At 50.4% G+C, this 19,021-nt stretch overlaps 1 protein-coding gene across 3 annotated transcripts in view; it reads left to right on the forward strand.

Moving 5' to 3' along the window:
• Positions 1-18,447, forward strand: part of Snx29 (sorting nexin 29) — a 423,868-nt gene extending 405,421 nt beyond the window's left edge. For all 3 annotated transcript variants that reach the window (XM_060364193.1, XM_060364194.1, XM_060364195.1), the window contains one exon: positions 14,554-18,447. In XM_060364193.1, coding sequence (XP_060220176.1) covers positions 14,554-14,683 — 130 coding nt within the window. In that variant the 3' untranslated portion in view covers positions 14,684-18,447. The remainder of the gene's footprint in view (positions 1-14,553) is intronic.
• The last annotated feature ends 574 nt before the right edge of the window (positions 18,448-19,021 follow it).

A 19,021-nucleotide genomic window follows, 5' to 3' on the forward strand; every position in this document is an offset into this window, starting at 1 on the left:
CAGCTGGGAAACTTACACCTGTGGACCGACCTGATTCCTCTGCCTTTGATGTGACCAGACAATGGGGCTTTCTTATTTCTTGTTTTTAAGTGAAGTAGTTGCCAGTGTAAAACAACTAAATGCCATCTGTTTAAAACATTGAAGTGCCAGGTTTCTATTGAACATAAGATTGATCTTACCCTGTTTCCACCAGTCAATACTTGGCTTTGGCCATTGGTGATTCTGTGGCCCCAGATCCTCTTGTCTCCTAGATGCTATCCTTGCCACACACATGGCTCTCTGGTTAGTTTCTCACATGCCCATGGTGTCACATGCTCACTGTGTTACACACTCATAGGACCTGCCCAGCTCTGTGGAGACTCAAGGGTATGGCCCTGGATCTTGACCACTCTTCCTGGAGCCCTTCCACATAGGTGATGGACGTGAGATACCCTGTTGTTCATTCTGTTGTTGTCCATTCTGCATTTGCTTATGTCCTATGCTTGTCTGTCTATTCTGTGGACCAGACTCTGTATTCACTTCTGTTCTAGTAGCCTGCCCCACCTAGAGAGTGGGCAGGGCAGATCAGAGCTGCTGAAAGGAAGTTGCTGGTGGGTTCCCCCTTGAATGTGCCTTTAAGTTCTCAGGGTTATGCAGTCTTGGCTCTGGCATTGCATGGAGCCTGCTGCCCTGCTCAAAGTGACAGCACTCTGAGATTGTCAGTGGTGCTATGTGTTCAGGAGGAGAGTGTGGCTTTTGAGCAGCCTGCTATCCCCTCAGATCTGAGAATGGAGAATCAGCAGGTCAAATGTGCCTTCCTCCACTTTTGGCCTCTGCTCCCTTCCTTAACAATGCCTGCTTCAGCTCTTCGTGAAAATGAAACAATGGGAAGTGGGCATTTCTTCTGAATTTTGGACTCTGTGCCAATGTGGCACATGGGGGTGCCAGAGGCCCCCATATAGGGAGCAGAAAGATGGCTTTTCTCAGTGACCACTCTGTGGAGCCTCGCATTGGCTGTGTTCTCCTGTCGCATTTGAGAAAGATGGACCCCAAGGACTGTGACCTGCTGCAGAGGCTCACTCAGATCCCTGGAGGAAAGTTGGTGCCATTAATGAAGGGGGCCTGACTTCAAGAGGTCTTTGAGGAACTGGGCAGCACATCCCATGGCTTCTGTGGTTTGCTAGGCTGTCATTTAACATACTGTTAAAATGTTTCCCTGCAGAGTAACTTATCCCTTGGAACCTGGTGTGACCCTGGGAGGGACAGATGGGGAGGGAGATGAATAAAGTAGATCACAGAACAGACAGGGGTAGCAGTGGGCTGTGGTGTGCTCTGCCAGGGCCCACTTGAGCCCACACAGAGGCTCTTTTCCTCAAAAGGTGTTACTGACTCGTACAACTCAAACCTTTTATCTTGAGTTGTTGTGGGATTGTCAAGAGCCTTCTAGGCTCCACAGTCCTCATCACTGCCTAGTTGTTCAGGATGTCACTGAAACACAAGCTACATGGCCAGGGCTGGAGAGGGTTTAAAAATAAGTGTAGTTGCAATGGCCTTCGAGGTGAGAGAGATTATGTCCCTCCACAGCATACCGATTTTCATTACCTGCCCTGCTAGCTCCTGTCTGCCCTGGGGCAGGAGGCAGCCTCTGTCCTCAGATCCCCGCTTAGGAAAGAGGCACTGGGCAAAGCCAGAGGTTGAAGCCTTGCACCCAGCGAGGCTGCACTGATATTTCTCTCCTTTCCTCCTTTCTCTCGTTTTATTCCTCCCCATTTGCTCATTAGGCCTTTACAGATGCTGAGTGAGATGGCAAACAAAGGGGCATGCTTGCAAATGAAATAAACACTAGTGTGTTAATTTACATAGGATGTGTCACAGGATAGGAGTTGTAAGAAAATACGTTTTAGAAGCATGAATCTGGTGTACTTGTAGCACACAGTATTGCAACAGTGCTGAGGATACTGGCTGAGTCCTCTCTGCCTAGGGAATTGGCTGGCCTTTCCGGGCTGTTGCTATGTCTCTCCAGCCCAAGTATTGCCTGTTCCCTGTACAGGTCACTGTAGGTTGCTCTAATAGTGAGTGGGAAGTGTTGAGGATATTCTATGACTAGATTCTTGTTGAGGAATTTTCAAGTGTGACTTTGGCATTGAAATCCTGGAGAGTCCTTTCACTTAGGAATTTGGAGCATCCTTTGGGATACAAGTCCCCAGTACACTAGTGGGAATGGCTGACTGGAGAGTCGCTGAGGTGATGGAGGCCACAGAAAGAGGGAGGAACAAAAAGCAGTGATGGCCAAGATTGGGCACTGGGACATGGGTAGAGTGGAAGCACCGGCCAGGCAGAGAGGAAGCTGGGGAGAAACTGTCAGGGTTGGAGGGGAGTGTTTCCAAAGTTTCTCCTTTGTACGAACAAGCTGTGAAATTAACACGGAGTCTCAGAGCATCAGGAATAGCAAGCTGTCTGCTCTAGGCTGCCAAGTTGGCAGAGGCCCCGCCGAGCAGGTGGCATGGCACAACTGTGATGGCATCCCTGCCACCCCATCAATGTAAGAGTGTCCCAAGCCAGGCATCAGGGTCAACATAGGGGAAGCAAGAATCCTCCAAGTGATTGGGCCAGACTGCTTTGGGCAGGGTCTTTCCCAGCTGGCAGATAAGGGAGGCCCTTATCCTGCAGTGAGCAGTTTAAAAAGGAACCCTTTGGCTATGGTGCCACGTTAAGAGGGTCTGAGCATGGAGAAGGGTCGGCTTATAGGATCTTGTAAAGCTATCTGCAGTCTCTGAGATCCATGGTCAGGGACATGTGTTAAAAAACAATGTAGTCTTCACCCTGCCAGAGAGCTTGGTGGGGGCTTTTTCTGTTGAGTCATTGAGATCCACTTGTTCCCTTTGGTATTTGTGTTGCTGTCCTTCTCCAGGTGAGAGAAATGAGCATGAGAATGAAGTAACCCAGTGTGTAGCTAGGGTGTGGGAGCTGTGGGCATGAGGGGAGCTGATGAGCTTCTGAAATCTTTTCTACTCCTCTTATCAGTTCACCATTGCCAATTTCAAGATTTCTGTTAAGGGTCCTCTTGCCCATGTCAGAATAAAGCCTGCCTAGGGCATGGCTGCTCTCTGTTTCATGGGGGAAATTCCCTGGGTACAAGCTGTGCCTGCTGTTCCCCCTCCAAGTGATACCCATGGGCACAGTCCTGGCACAGTCCTAGGTCCTGCCACAACCCCCACTTTGGGGCTCCCTTGAAGGATGGGTTTCAGGAAGAGCTGGAAAATGTGGCCGAGGAAGATGAAATAAGGAACTTGGGGTTCTGGTGTTATGGTGGAGCATGGCCTCAGATGTCTGCTCCACACGCATCAAGCTGCCATTCCTAGCTGGCTTGCTTGAGAGCCACAGCCCTTTCATGTCCCTTGTCTGTCCAGTATGCAAAGGGTGTGCTTAGTAGCCCTTGAACATCAAGGCATACAGTCCGCCAGCCCAGCAGTGTAGCTCCAGAGCTGCAGCAAGTGGCTGCCTCGGGAGAAGAGCAGGGCTGTTTGGATTCCTCTTGTTCACACTTGGGAGCTTGCTGTGACAGGGCCACAGATGTTTCCTCACCTGCTTGCTCTGGAAAGATAGGTTGAGAACCTACAAATACAACAGGAAGCAACCTTGCTGTTGCCTCTTGGCACTCTCAAGGGCTCAGTAGTGACATCTGTGGGGATGGAGGGTGGTAAGCTAGGTGTGGCCTGTGTTCTACTTACTAACATGGTGATTATGGATTTGCCCCTCTACAGGCCTTGTGCCTCCATTTCCCCTTCTGCAGACACTTCTGGCAGTCAGCATACTGAGGAGTATGCTGAGTGAGATATGGAGAATCAGTATGGAGAATCACATACTGCAGTGTATGTGATTTTGCCTGTGTGTGTCTCTGTGTGATCTTAGAGCTACAGACAGTTGCTGTAGTGTGACAGCTGCTGGTGTCACTAGTGAGAGTGTGTAAGAGGTCCTGGGCTCCTCAGAAACAGGACAGAGAGTGAGTGACATTCTGAGATGTTGGGGACACAGCATAACCTGCAGTGAACATGCAGTTCATGTCATGTCTGGAGTTCCTGTCATGTCACATTGCAACCATGTGACTGCACACAGACCTTTGGTCAGATGTTAGGCCTTCATTGCCTTGTGGCCTGGTTCACTCTCTGCCTCAGTGTCCTTACCTGTAAAGTGGGGCTCAAAGTCACAAAGATCTCATAGGCCTGAGAGTATTAAAAGAAATGCCACTAAGTGTATACCTTTACAGGGGCACTGTTTTAGCTGCAGTCACAGTCCTGCTTTTGTGTTTAAAGTCTCACTTTAGTCCCAAAAGGATACGAGTTGGCAGCACAGATATTACTACAATTGCCTGCCCTACTTCGTGGCTTTTATTTTTAAACATTGGAGCCTCAGAAAATTCAGTTTGGAAAAAGGGAAGCAGATTAGGTTATTTTTGGCACAATACCCTCCATCCAATTTAGGGTTAGTGAAAAAAGAAAGCAACAAAATCCCTGTAATAGCAGAGGTGTGGTGACAGCACACAGAAGCTGGTGTGACTTGTTTCATAATGGTGCCACCCATTCTAGTGACAGCTTTCCTGTCTGAGGGTCAACCTTTCCTCCAAACTTTAAAATATGCTGTCTAGGGTAACCAGTGCTGGTTATGTCACTGGGCTTCCAGTGTTACTGCTGTGCAGAGGACACCAGGCATAGATCTTAGTGGCCTGAAGTCCTAGCACTGCTCCCACTTGAGGTGACAGGCTAGGAGGCCCTGGAGTTGGCTGATCTCTTGGTGGGGCTTCACATGGCTTTCCTTGCATCCCATCAGGACAATCAGCCTACACCAACTCACAGGTTGAACAGTGGTGCAGTGGGAGGAAGGAAACAATATGCTGGCACTAGGCCAGGCGTCATTTCTCACAGGTTACGTGAGGAACTTGGGACATCTGCCTTCTGCCCCCGCTGAGCCTCCTGGCATGCACAGAATGCCCACTCAGCCTGGCTTGCCGTCCCTGCCAGCCCCCATGACCATCAGAGTAAGACGTGTCTCACAGCTCACAGAGGGGCCTGCAGCCATGAGTGCAGCCTGAGGAGCAGGGTCAGCTACAGCAAGGAACAGGCTCAACTCATGCTGATGAGCTAACTCAGCTGTCCAGGCAGCTCATGGTGCAGAACACTCTCTAAGCTCAGAAGGTAAGGAAGTTGATGGTGGCTTGGTGGCCAGCGACTCTGACAGTGTCTCCAGACACTTAGATGGGAGTCACCTAGGCAGCAGCACCGCTGAAAAGAACTGATGTGGCAAGGGAGGGCCATGTGATATTCTGGTTGCCTTTAGTCACTCACTTTTCCCGGACTTTTAACTCTTAGCCAGGAGACCAAGTTTCACACCGGGGGCCTTGATTGAGCATATGTATGGAAATGGTGTGGCCTAGAAATGGTCTCAATACAATCATTAGTTCTTCAGGCTTCTTTAGTCAGCCATGAAGTGGGCTTCACGCACTCTCCCAGTAACTCTGGGGAGTGCCCATAATGGCTCATTTCCTCTACTCTCCCCTCAACTGGAGCAGAAAAATGGGGAACCAGTTGGGGGACGTGACTTGACTGAATTTACACAGCCAGACAGCTGTGAGAGTCCATTAGGTCTGGTCCTGGGGAGCCCCCTCCCTGCTGTTAGGGAATGAAATGGCAGTCAGGCCATGGGACACATCAATGGGAAAGGGGTAGCCACAGTCCACAGAGGAGCAGTCTCTGAATGATGACCCATTGCTCCACCATGTGGATTCTGGGAGCATGGAGGGAGCCCTCAGGTCCCAGACAACCTTCTCGTTGCCTCCAGTATCTTCTAGGCTGGACCACCCAGTGAGAGACGGAACCTTCTCTGGCACAAGTCACTTCTGAGAAGGGCCTGAACCCCAGGGACAAGCTGAGTCACTGGGCAGCCCGGGATAGTTACCATCTGACAGTAAAGGGCTGATGTGTGCCTCCCTCAGGGCTATGATCTTGGGGTTCAGGGTGTAAGATGGGAAAGAATGAGTCCATGCTAGGTTCAAGTCCTCAATGTGTCTTTGAGCTACACTTGCAGTCCTCATATGCACCTGTGAGGTGGAGATGCTAACATGACTGTACAGTAGGACTCTAGGATTGGTGTTCAAGTGTAGAAGGCACGTAGTATGTGTTCTAACCATATTCCCTTTCTGTCCCATGTTCACCCCAAGAAGGACACTGTGAGGGGAATATGAATACTAGATTGATCGATTGGTAATTATAAACAATCCCCATGAACAGGAGGGAAAATCTTTATTTCTCCTTATCCACAGGACTACTAGGAGTCAAACTTGTTTTTACTAAAAAATGAGCAAAACATGATGAGAAAATTAGAGATGTTTAAGCAACTACCTTCACTGCTAAAGTAGGAAAACTTCACACATAAGCGATTAGGAAATCAAAGGGTTCAAATTAGTCCCAGCGCTCAACAGGAGGCCAAGGCTCTTTAGGTTGCCCTGGGATCTGTCAGTGTAGTAGCCCAGGCCAGCCAGTAGCATGGCCCAGAGTAGTGCCTGCCCTCCACCAAGTGCAGGGTATGTGCATGCCAGGCAGATTCGCGCAGTGCTAGGGCAAGTCCAGTAGGGTGGGGACACAGATGTTGAGAGCTCGGGGAGTGTTATGCATACCAGCTGGTGATTGCTTCGGAGACAAGTGGGAACATGCCTGGTGGGAATGTGCCTACTTGCAGTTAGAGAAGACCTCAAAGGCAATGTGATATATATATATATATATATATATATATATATATATATATATATATATCAATCTCAGAGACAGATCTAAGCATCTAAGCAGAGTAAACTTCAGGGCAAGGTCCTGCATGGTGAGGGGACGAGCCACCGCAAGGACAGCAGGTTCCAGAAAACCTCTTGTGGTCTGGGGAATGGGATAGGGAACACTGTGGGGGAGGAGTTTGAATGTGGAGGGTGAAGAAGGTGACTGTGGGGAGGTGGGAGGGGTGGGGGCAGCTGTCAGCCCCTGGTGTGTTTAGAATGCAGCACTGAAGGTCTGGGCATGGATGAGAGAATGTGCATGGCAACATCAGTGGTGTGCAGGGTTAAAAGCAAAGAGTTGCCATTTAGTAAATGGTGACTTGGAGACAAGACATGGGTTTTGTGAGGCCTTTTGGCATTCATGCAAAGCAGGTGGTACATCCAGAACCCAAGGACAGAGGCCTGCAGGAGGCAGAAACTGAGAGGCTGTCATCTAGAGGTGGTGCCTGGCACCATGAGCTAGGTAAGGTCATTGAGGACAGAGTAGCCCGGAGGAGAGGACTTGTACCTGGAAGGTGTCCATAGGTGAAGAGGGACCCATGCACGAGGAGTGGGGAGAACACTCCCAACTGATGGGTACTAGAAACTGAGGGAGAAGCACAGCATTCATAGGATCTTGCAGATTAGAGCATCCTCTGCCTCCCAGCTGGTAAGAAGAGCTGCTGCGTAGGAAGCAGGTGACCCAGTCATGCACCTGCCATCTGGGAGGGGCCTGCCCTCTGGTGCTAGAGTGGGCTCTGAATGACGCCTTCTCTGCCTGCCAAGTGTGTGCAGCCCATAGTGTCTATATACTGGAAGTATGGCATATTAGATGGACCAGGCATCTGCTCACCTCATCCTCTGCTACCTCTGCCCAGCTGTCTGCAGCTCGAGCTGCTCCCCATTTTGATCTTTAGGGCTGTGCCTGTGCAATTGTGTCAACATCAATGCAATTAGGTGTTTTACCACAAATGGAAGTCTTCCCTGGGGCCATTTTCTGCCTCAAAGGCTTCATCCTAGTTGTAACCACCTGTGGGTGGGGAACATAGAAAGCAAGGCACTGGCAGGGTTTGCCAAAGGCACTGCACCTGAGAAGCAGCTGCTGTCAAGGGTGGCCCTGGGTGCCTGAGGTGGGCAGGAGAGGGCCGTCAGGACACAGGAGGTGGGACATTTCTAAAGTAAGTGCCTAGATGCTTTGATACTCGTGTGCCCTCCCTAAACTTGGGTTCCTCTCCTCTGGACCCCAGGCCCTCTTCAGCACTGTCAGTGGGCCTGCCCAGGGAATGAGAGGAAGGGCAGAATCTTTCTTGGATGAGTGGCAGCATGTCCCCTGCTAACTGACAGGTGGGGTGATATGACTGGCTGTAGCTCAGCTGGATTGCAGAGGGTTTGTCCCTTCGGATACAAATGGAGGTCACTGTGTTAGGTGCTGCTGAAGTGACCTCCCAGGCTGGTGGTTGAGCTGATGATAGCACATCCTGAAGATTGCTCCAGAGCAGGGAGGCTTTGAAGATCAGGGACCTGTTGCTCATAAATGTCTCTACTAGTACCTGTAGCTGTTACTCCTTTAAAATGGCCCAGAGAGCTCAGAAAACCCCTGAACCATAAAGCAGGGGAATCAGGCTGAGGGGCTGGAGGCTGTGAGTCCTCTGCATGGGGCCATCCCCACTGCAGGGTTTCATCCTGTCCTGCAGGCTCTGTAGATAGGAGATGGTGGCAGAAAGCTTCTGTCGCAGGCCAGTGCAGAGCAGGGAATCTGCCTGGCTTCTCAGGTTTGTAGTTCTGCAGAGTGAGAGCCACTGCCTCCACTAGCAGTCCCTCACCATTACTGTTAAGGACACAGTTGTATTTGATGAGCCTGTGTCTGAGGGCACTAAGGAAAGTCCTTGCTCTGTTTGTCCCATGTGAGAGCTGTGGCGTGGAAGCCAGGCAGCAGGCTTATTTCTGTGGGGTGTTGTTGTTGTGGGTTTTTGTTGTTGTTTTGGTTTTGTTGTTGTTGTTGTCATTTGTTTTCCTGATGCTGCTCTGGTCTGGTTCTGGTTTGGATTTTACAGTGCTGGAAATGGACATTGCACACACTGGGCAAGTGTTCTGTCCTTGTGCTACATCCCTGAATGTGCTGGTGGGTCAGGTGAGGTACTGCTCCACTTCTGCCCCAATTGCTCTGGAACTTTGAAGATAAGAGGCCTGGCCACTCAACTTCAAAGGAAGAGGAAAAAAAGTAATGATTATAGGCAGGAAAGGATTTTTACCAAAATTGCCATTTGTAAGCATTGGCGGTCGCTGGGATACTGCTGTGAATTCTAGGGTTAAGCTTGGGCACGGGGAAATCCTGCCTTGTTAAGCAGTCCTAGGCAAGATGCAGTCTGGTTGTGTGCTGCTTGATTCTGATTCTACAAAGGTGGCCCCAGGAAGTCCAGTTCCTACAAGATGATTACTCCTGTGTGGCATCTTCAAGGCTCTACTGTTCCTGAGATCCAAGGTAGCTATAGGGTTAGGGCAGTGGCTGAAGACTTTGAGACACCTTCTTAGGGGTCTAAAAAAGGATGTAAAAGCAGACAGGTGACTCTAATGTCTGCCCTTGGCCTAGAAGAGGGCGGGGTCGGTTAGCCATCCCTGGTTTGCAGACAGGCGCAGAATGAAGGCAGAGCTGCCTTCCAAGAGCAGTTCATGCTGAGTGGGAGGAGATACATGTACTGGAAAGTAGAGGCAGGTAGACCTGTTTGGAAACACCCTGATCTACATCATGAGTTCAGGCTCAACAAGGCTACATCATGAGACTTTGCCTCAAAAAATTAAAATTAAAAAAACAACAACAGAGTTTGTAAGAGCCTATTTGCATGCTCTGTGGCCTCTGGTGTTCCCTGTGTGGCCTGGGGAAGGATAATATACAGCAATTTCACGAGATGAAGGGCAGGGGACAATATATTCCCACAAAAGCAAGGCCTCAGAGTCATCTTGAACATCTCATAGCAGTATGCACTCACTGTCCCCAAGAGGGAGGTGGGCCTCTTGCCCATGCACAGTTCTGTCTGGACATAGCATTTGTCACCCAACCATAATACCTGTTGGAGACAGGACCTTTCCAGGCATGAGAGAACACAATAGTGTTGGAGTTTATGATGGCCTGTGTCACAGTGGTCACTGGTTGGCTGCCCTGCTCTTCAGTGCACTGTCTTCCCTTCCTGACACCCTTCCATGACTCCTGGGAGTCCTCTGTCTTCCAAGACCGTGCCCTCCCGACAGCACTGCTGTCTAGGGAGTCAGTTGTAGTTGGTGTCTGTCTTCTGGACCTGTGGTACTTTTGATGGATCACCCATAGGCAGTTTCCCCTTAGGCTACTTATAGTCACTCTGCCTGAGCCCCTTCACAGAAAAAACAATTTAGGGGTCCCATTTGGTCCCAACTCAGAAGGAGCCTATTGTGGTCTAAGTCAAAACACACAGCACAGCAGGGCCTCCTGCTAGGGGAGGAGGGCACCTTCCTGGCTCCCAACTCATTCATGATGACCCTCATCCTCCAGCTGTACCTGCACACTATGCTGACCCCCGGGCACACGTAGGACTATCCAGTAGGCCTGTAGAGGACAGCAGTTGAAGACTAACCAAGTTTTCACTGCCCATCCTGATGCCAGCAGAGTTCATTTGAGCAGCAGTTGTTTCTCTAGCACTTTCTAAGATTTCACACTCAAGGAAACCATAAGGACAGGCCTACTTTCCATATTTGCTGGGTCATCTGGGAACAGAAAAGTCTAACCATAATGGCCAAGAATTCAGGCCAGGCCACTTGGAAGGGACAAGTATGGGTATGTGAGACAGTAGCAAGGGAGAAATGGCTAGGTCAGGATGCCTGGGAACTGAGAATGTGCAGCCACACTTGCAGGGTGCTTAGTAGGGCATTGGCCTTAAGTTGACTAGGGTGGTTGTTGTGCCCAGATCATAGAGACCCCAAAAGACCACCAATGAAATGATCAAATGCAAATGCACGAGGGTTGTTTTAGTCAAGCTCAAGCATGGTTCAAAACCATCACCAGTTCAGCAGATCAGGATTGAGACTGCTGAGCTCTAAATCAGCAGAATTTTTATTGAGGTTACAGCAAGGTTGGGGGAATTCCAGCTTGGCAGTTTTACGATTGACTGACACTTAGCAAATATCGGGTGATAAAACTCGATTGATTGTGTCCTGCAGGCCAAACCATAATTGTTTTATTCAACTTAATGTGAAGAACACCTGGGTAAACTCCAGGTTTTCAGTGATTAGCCATTGCTAGGGGTGATGGTTAAATATTATCAGAGGTGAGTGGTTGAAGCATATTTTTGTGGGTTTTTCTCCTTCTTTGAAACTGGAGTTCATGCTCAGGACATTTATCCTTAAGACGGAGTTTTTATTTTCAGAATCAGGTTACACAGACCTCACATGGTTTTGTGGGAACAGCAGATAGAAGTCTTGCATGGGGCTCTGGACTGTTCATGGCACTTCCTCATCATGCCCATGTTGGTTTCCAGGATCAGCAGGTGCCAAGCTCTCTGAGACACTTGGTACCTGTGTCTATTTAGGTCTTTGCACCTAGCTACAGAGGGTTTGAATCCAGAAGTAGGCCCCAAAGCCTGTGCTCCTCATTATCATAGCCCTCCTGACACTCATGCATGTCTGGAGAGAGAACAGTGCTGCTTATGACAGACCCAGGACCTGGCCCTCATGTCCTGGTTGCTACTCTGGGGTGACAGGCAGGTGACTGGCCACTTGTAGTCAGATGCCCATTGAGAAAAGTTCACATCCCTGTGCTTTAGGACAGCAGGCTACGTTTCCTTCTTCCCTGTGGCAGAACAGCAGAATCAGCACCTAGAGGGCTAAGGTGTGGCTTTGTGGAGGGCATTGCTTAGTGTGCACAAAACCCTGGGGCTTGTCCCCTGGACCGCAAGGAAAAGTTTAGAGTAGAGCCCAAGAAACTGCCACAGGCTAATGACCACAGTGCACTCATCCACCCAGCAGCCACAGCAGAGCCCAAGTGACAGCCCTCCCAGAGCCACAAATGTGACAGGGCCTGACCTTTTGCCAAGCCAATCTCCATGAAGCAGCATAGAGAAGCTCAGTGATGTGCCATTAGCATGAGAAGCAGGAGGCATTACAGGGCATATTTTCCACTTGCAGAATTAACAAATAAAACGGTATGTCTCTCTCTCTCTCTCTCTCTCTCTCTCTCTCTCTCTCTCTCTCACACACACACACACACACACTGCAATAGGTAGTTCTAGAGAGATGTTCTGAACAACAACAAAAGTTGCTTCCTGAGGCCAGGGCTGGGGCACACACATGCCATTTACTTCTGTGCTTTTCTGTTTAAATTGCAACACTTTCTGTGTTACCTATTCCCAGAAATCATAAAATAAAGTAACACATCTCAAAAGTACCTCGAGGCTGAAGAGGGGAGAGAGCGAAGACAGAGGAAACAAGCTCTTGGGCCATGTTTCCTTTGCCTCCTGAGGAAAGTGCAGAGGTCTTTTATGGGCCACCTTCTGTCTGAATGTTCTAATAGCCTCGTTCTGGAAGGGAGCCAGGGAAGGAGGCTCCAAAGTCTTCACTACATTTATGTGGAAGTAACCACGGTGAGCGGTGCAGGCAGAGTGGGTGGCCTTGCCTGCTCTGAGAGTTTCCTCTCAGAGCACGGGCTTCAGGTGAAGGCTGTGGGACTGGGCTTCCTACAGTGAGCTTTGCTCCTTGGCTGAGGCCTAGTCTGGAATGAAGACACAGTGCCTCACAGCTGCTAGGAAAGCACTCTCAAGCACCCAGTACCCTCCTCGCATGACTTGCATGCCTCTTCTAGACAGACTCCAAAATCACTTCTCAAGGTTCAGATAGTTTGCCAGCCCACCAGGAAGTCACCTTAACCCCAGCAATCAGTGGAACTGTTCTCGGATCAGTTGGTCCTTGTGTTTCCGGAACCGCCTGTGCTCCCTGGGCTTTCCAGCAAGCTTGCATCTTGGCTTGAGCACTGTGTTTGAAGTGTGGTGGCTCTGGAGCACACCGGGGCTGAGAACTGTTGCTATTGTGAGCCCAGAACAGACCCTGGTGCTGGGGTCAGACCTCAAGTGTATCAGCTCAGCCTCCTCCTGCGTGATGCAGGCTGTTGTCTTGTGAACCTGAAGGAGGCTAAGAGCTTGTATGGACACAGCTAGCACTGTCCTGAGAAAGCTGAGGAGCTTGAGGAATCATAGGAAGTGCCCAGTGGAGAGTGAGGAGGCTACAGGATTACTCAAGACATACAATGTCAGGAGGCATTTAAGCACCCTCTTCCTGCCACTTGGAGTGGATGGCCCAGGGCATATGGCCAGAGCCCAGGCTGAAGTTGTAAACCCAGGGGTGATGATCAGTGCGTGGACTTGCTGCTAGACCTCCAGAACTACAGGCTGAGGTAACATTGAAACCTTTTGGAATGGAGGGACCGGGCTCAGCATCAGCCTTGTTATCACAGGAAGTGACATCACAGAGAGTCACCCACCTAAGGCTGGGATTAGGACATGTAGTCTTGTTCCCCAGACTTTCTTGATTATCTTCTGTTTTTCACCCCCATCCTAGGGATGTTAGGATAGTAGGTAGGCACCACTGCACCCACAGCAGCATTAGACTCTTCTGTAGAGGGGTCCCCTGCACACCTCTCATACACCTATTTTGGTACCCTGGTTGGCCACTGTCCCCATAAAGCCCTCTATCACTATTGGCCAGGGCTTCCTCACTCTCTTTTGCTACCACCTCTGCCAGGAAGACCCTTGCTGGAGCTGACCCGTCCCCCTCATTTTCAACATGTCCCCATCTTATGCACATCCTCCATGGCCTCTGTCTCCTCATCCTCTATAGAACTTGATGGGAAAAGGTTTGTGCCCCTTCTTGAAGAGATATAGCTGAAGAGGACAGAGCCCATGATCTACTCAGAGTAGGGTTGAGTGTGCGAGGGGCTCCAGAGGCATGCACGCATATATATGGAATGAACACATTTCCCCTGTGCTTTTCTGTGCATAGCATGCCATCCTTCTCCAACTTTGCCTTTAGTGGGAGCCACCCATTTCTCTCAAGTCAGTGAAGCAGGTTGTGTTAGTGTGGGCTGTCCTGGCAGGTAGATATTTGATGACTAGTGTCAGTGACTCCCCATTGGGCTGAGTGAAGGGGAGGGAAAAGCTTTGAGACTGTATATCACATACATTCCTCTTCCCAGGGGAGCCTCAGGGGCTAAGATCAGGTCCATCTATGAACACCACATCTGCATTCATACCTACAGCCTGGCTCTGGGCCCGTCCATGCCACACAGCAGCTTTCCTCACAGGGCTGTGACCAGTGCCTTGGCCACCAAACACTGGCATGTGCCTTGACTGTCCTCTTGGAGAGATGCTAGCAGAGGTCCCTGGTGAACATCTCTGCACATCATTGCAGCCCTGGATGAAGGGATCTGGGAGGCATATTCTCTTTGGCCCTGGGATGAGGCTTTGCTAGGAGATGAGGGGAAACATGATGCATGAAGATGAAGAGTGCCTGGCTGGTGAGCTAGTTGACAGCCTCAAAACAGGCTCACGTACAGTGCCTTAAAGCCAGCCAAGGCACAGCCCAGGTTAGTGGTTGGTGGGCCTTCCAGGCTGTTTACGACGTGGGATGATATGAATATCTGACCAGTTGGAGTGGCCAGAGTTTTCTCTGTGATCTCTGCTGGTCTCGTGTGTAGCTCCTGTCCCTGCCTATGACATTAGCATTTAAACTATCACTTCATCACATCTCCTCTTGTCTTTCAGGGACATCACCCCACCTGGAGAACCACTGAACAAGAACAGTAGGCCCAAAGTAGCTTCTCGCTTCCCTAAGCTGTCCCGAGGCCACCCCAGGGAGATTCGCACTGTGGAGCCTCAAAGTGGTGACCTCTGACCTCAGTGGAATCTCTGTGTTCAACCTAGCCATGGCAGCTGGCCCTGGACACCTTGGCAGGATGGCCATGTCCCCAGAGAGAACACACCCTTCCTGCTGCCACATGCCAACCCAATTAAACTGGTCAGTTTTAACTGCTGGGTCTCTGTCCTTAGAGCAAGGCATTGCTCACTGGACAGACACAGGTGGGGACACTGTCAATACCCCCAGGGTGGCCAGGTATGGTTCTCACCAACTCCAGTTCTGCCAGCAGGACAGTGGGTGTCAGGCTGTGCCCAGACCCCTGGCTGAGCTGCATGACACATAGGCAGGAGGGTCCTTCAGGTGTCGCCCATGACACTGTCCCCTGTGGGAACTAGAATGACTGTTACACTCTCAGATCTCCTGATCCAACTGCCTGCGCCTGTGGACGAGGCCTCTTTGCCCTGCCTCTTGCCCCTGTGGTGGTAACACACCCAACAGCACTGCCACATGGCTGGTATGGATGTGATTTCTCCAGGTAGATCATCTAGTGGCCTAGCAAAGACATTGGCAGTGACTTTGGTCCTTGAAGAACTCATCTCTCCCTCCTTGTGCTGGCTCCAGGAAGCACCATTCATACAGGAAACATGAGGCTGTCCCAGCAAGGACAGCCAGTCAGAGCTGAGGAGTCCACCATCCAGCACAGCCCTCAGCAGCAGCCTGGAAACCCTGAGGAGTAGTCCCTGGCTGTGACCTCAGGTCACCGGAGACTTGGCTCTAGGCATTATTACTGTGGAAGGCCAGCCCTATAGGATCTCAGACCCAGTGCCAGAACCGAAAAGAGAATGATTGTCCCCTGAACATGTTTAGCACAAACTGTCCCTAACACACCTCAGTGGGAGCAGAATGCTGTGGCTCCCCAGGAGGACGTTCTCCTATTGCTCTCATCTCAGGGCACTGTCTTAGAGCCCGGGGCTCTCAGGTATGGGGTAGAATAAGATCCAGCTGCTCTGCAGCTCTGCCTTCCTCTACCAGCAATCCTGGGTCCCTCTGACTCTCAGAACATACTGTCATGGTGTGTCTCACTAGGTCAGAACCTCCTTGCTGTCTTGGTACAGCTTAGAGGAGCCTGCAAAAAGGACCACGTACCAAGCAGTGTGCACTGCTCTACTTGCCAAGGAGTTTCCAGGGGCAGCTACCAAGGGGCAACGACCTAGGTGACCACAGCCTGAGCATGGGCTCAGAAGGGCTTCAGCTCAAAGCTAGACCTTGGCAAGTGATCCGGGGAAGCAGGACTTTCCCCAGCCATGGAAACCGGGGGGAAAGTTCCCTAGAAGCCAGAAGGGAAATCAGAGTGCAGGGAGAGACCTGAACCGCTCCGATTCAGCCAGCTGAGGTCCCCACCTCTGGCCAGGTGGGCTGTGCACAGGTAAGGCAGAACACAGCTGCCCTCCATCGTGGCTGAAGAAGCAGGGATTCTGCTTCAGGTTGCTGGGAAGGGAGGACCCAAGAGGCTTCTCAGCCCTAGAAAGCCAACATGGTTCCTTTCTTGTTTGCCTAAGATGCCACGGGCTCCACACAAACACCACACTCAGAGTATGGGCAACTGGACCTAGCAGCCAAAAAGGCCCCGTGAGGCTCTAGCAACCCCGACTCCACCTCCTGAGCTGGGGAAGTCAGCACAGAGACACTTCAGATTCCATCCTGTTCTGTACGGAAAGGATCCTGCCCAGAGTCTCAAGTAACAGGCCTTGGGGGCACCTGGTCCAAACCCATGCCACTAAGAGTCTGGGCTCTCTCCCTGTAAACACAGCACACAGAACCATCTTCACATTCAGACTCTGCAGCTAAAGCACAGGAAGGAGGGAGGGAGGGAGGGAGGGAAGGAAGGAAGGAAGGAAGGAAGGAAGGAAGGAAGGAAGGAAGGAAGGAAGGAAGGAACAAAGGAAGGAGCGAAGGAAGGAATGAAGGAACGAACGAAGGAACGAACGAACGAAGACAGGCAGGCAAACATCCAGAGTAGATGCTTTGGTTTCCAAGGACTAATTATGGGAAACTTGCCCAACTCTGCCATAATGTGAATATAAGAGCATGGTTCCGGGGGCCTTGTGGGAGCTTTGGTTGTTTGCTATCTGTCTCCTACCCATTCCCTTGTTTCCCCATGTTGGGGACTGACACAAGGGCCTTGCAAGTGCTGGATAGAAGCTCTCCACTAAGCCACACTCTAGCCCTGCCCACACTGTTTCCACAGAAACCCAGCAATCACTCTTGGCTCCAGATGGCCCATCTCATTACCTCACAAGAGCATGTGATCCCCCTGGAAATTGGGCATAGCTCTGCAGGGCAGGGTCAGGTGGTGGAAGGCTATTCTCACAATGCTCCCCAGATCTGAGGCTCAGAGTCCAAGAGGAATGCAGAGCCACAGCCACCCAGTGAGTGTGACCATCCCCGCCTCTACAGGACACTGCTTCCTAACCATGAACTTGACTGTGGCCCTGGTATTCTTGTGGCTGCTGAAACTTCATTCTTAGAAATGTTCTCCTGCCCTGAGGCCCATGTCATGGTGTTATAGGCCTTGGTTCCTGCTCCATCTACTCCAGCTCTGTATGTCTGTATAACCTCTAGACATAACTGGCCCCTCAGGAAATGCTGGGCCCTGTTCTCCAGGGTGTACCACCAGACTGCCTCACTTTAGCGCCTGCACCTGCACACACCTTCCCAGTATGCTCAGCTGATGGGGTCCTTCGAGGCTTGGGTCCAGGAGCAGTCTCAGCTGGGCGCCCTGCCCCTGCCCTGCTACATCGTTTGAGAGGCACACAAGAAGGAGCTGCCTCATGCCCATGGCAATAACAGTCCTGATTGCCCAACGCCCCTACGTAGGGACATTGCCACCCAACCCCAGAGCTGCCCCCTGGCCTGGGAGCTGTCAGAAGGCAGGTACCTCCTTATGAACAAGGTCTATTGTAATGAACATTCTTCAAATATTGTGCATTATTTCACTAAAGCTAGTATTAAATGTTTGCTGTTTAGGTTGGTTCTGCACTAACTTTGCACAACTGTAGCACTGTCTATTTTATCTAATGTTTCTGTGCCAAAAAGTTCAGCCCCTGTTGCTGTGACACATGTTCTCCATCATGTTTCTGAAATAAAGTTTAGGTAGTGAATGGGAAGGCTAGAATGCACAGTAGCAGTGCTGGAGTGGCTGCTGTGCTGAGGCCTTGGGTCCACATCTCACTGGGGCTGTGTTCTCCTGTCCTGAAGACGTCTGCTCACCACCTGGTCCAGCTACTGCCTTTCCAGCCGCCATCTGCAACCTGCTCAGTTCTGCCCCCAACAGGGGGAGGCCACTTGACCACATGGAGGTTTGTCTGTCTCTTTGTGCGTTTTTTTCATCAGGATGAATTGGAAAGCCCCAGAAAGAATTGGGGCATAGGACAAGTGACAGTGTTTGCACAGGAGCCATAGGGTTGCTCAACACCTGGGAAGAGAACCGGAGAGCTAGGCCCTCCAGATGGGGTGAAGGCTCTGGCTGGCTGGCTCCATCTACCCTGGAAAGCTCTGTGGTTGCTACAGCCCTAAGCTGGAGCCTGTGGGTGCAAACAGCCCAGAAGTCTGAGCATGTGGTATCCCGACTCCCCTCTTATGTTAAGGTTTACACAATAGAATTTTTAAACAAATATGTTTAATTTTCTAAAATCTCTTGTATTAAAATTTTCTTTTGAAATAAGCTGTGGATTTTGTTACAATCTGGTTGAGAGAAGCCTTTTCAGTGAGGGGATTAAAATGGCATTTTCTAAACTGGACCTCTTTTCTGTGCTTTCTTTGTCTCTTACTGACAGTTGAGATTTCAATGAACTATATACACATCACAAGAATACCTCTAAACCTTAGAAGGTTCACGGGTGATATGATACACATCAAGATGTGGTTCAGCCATCAGCAGTTTGTTTGAATTAAACATTGACAATCACTTGTAGTATTAGGCTGATCTTAGTAAAGTAGAATGTAGAATAAAAATCCCACACAGAAAAAAAAAATCATCCATCCCCATCACAAGTTCCTGTCCACTCGGTCACAAAACAAGTAAGTGAAGGAGAGGTGTAAATTCCCTCTGACTCCTTCCCTGCATTTCCTATATGACTATACTTACCATTTTTCATGGGATCAGGGACCTCCAAGGAAGGTACAACTAGGCATCAGGGCAAGACCTGATTGCACAGGCTTTTGAATTTGTAAATGCAAGAGTGGCCAGGGTCACCCTGGGGGAGCAACTGCAGGACAGAGCCTTCTGTCGCTGGTCTGGCTCTGGGAAATCTGTCCCACCCCTACCCCCCGTAGGTCAAAAGCACCAGAGGCTGATGTCCAGGAGCCACATTA

Source organism: Meriones unguiculatus, chromosome 11 (genome assembly GCF_030254825.1).
Source record: "Meriones unguiculatus strain TT.TT164.6M chromosome 11, Bangor_MerUng_6.1, whole genome shotgun sequence".
NCBI classification, from domain to species: Eukaryota; Metazoa; Chordata; class Mammalia; order Rodentia; family Muridae; genus Meriones; species Meriones unguiculatus.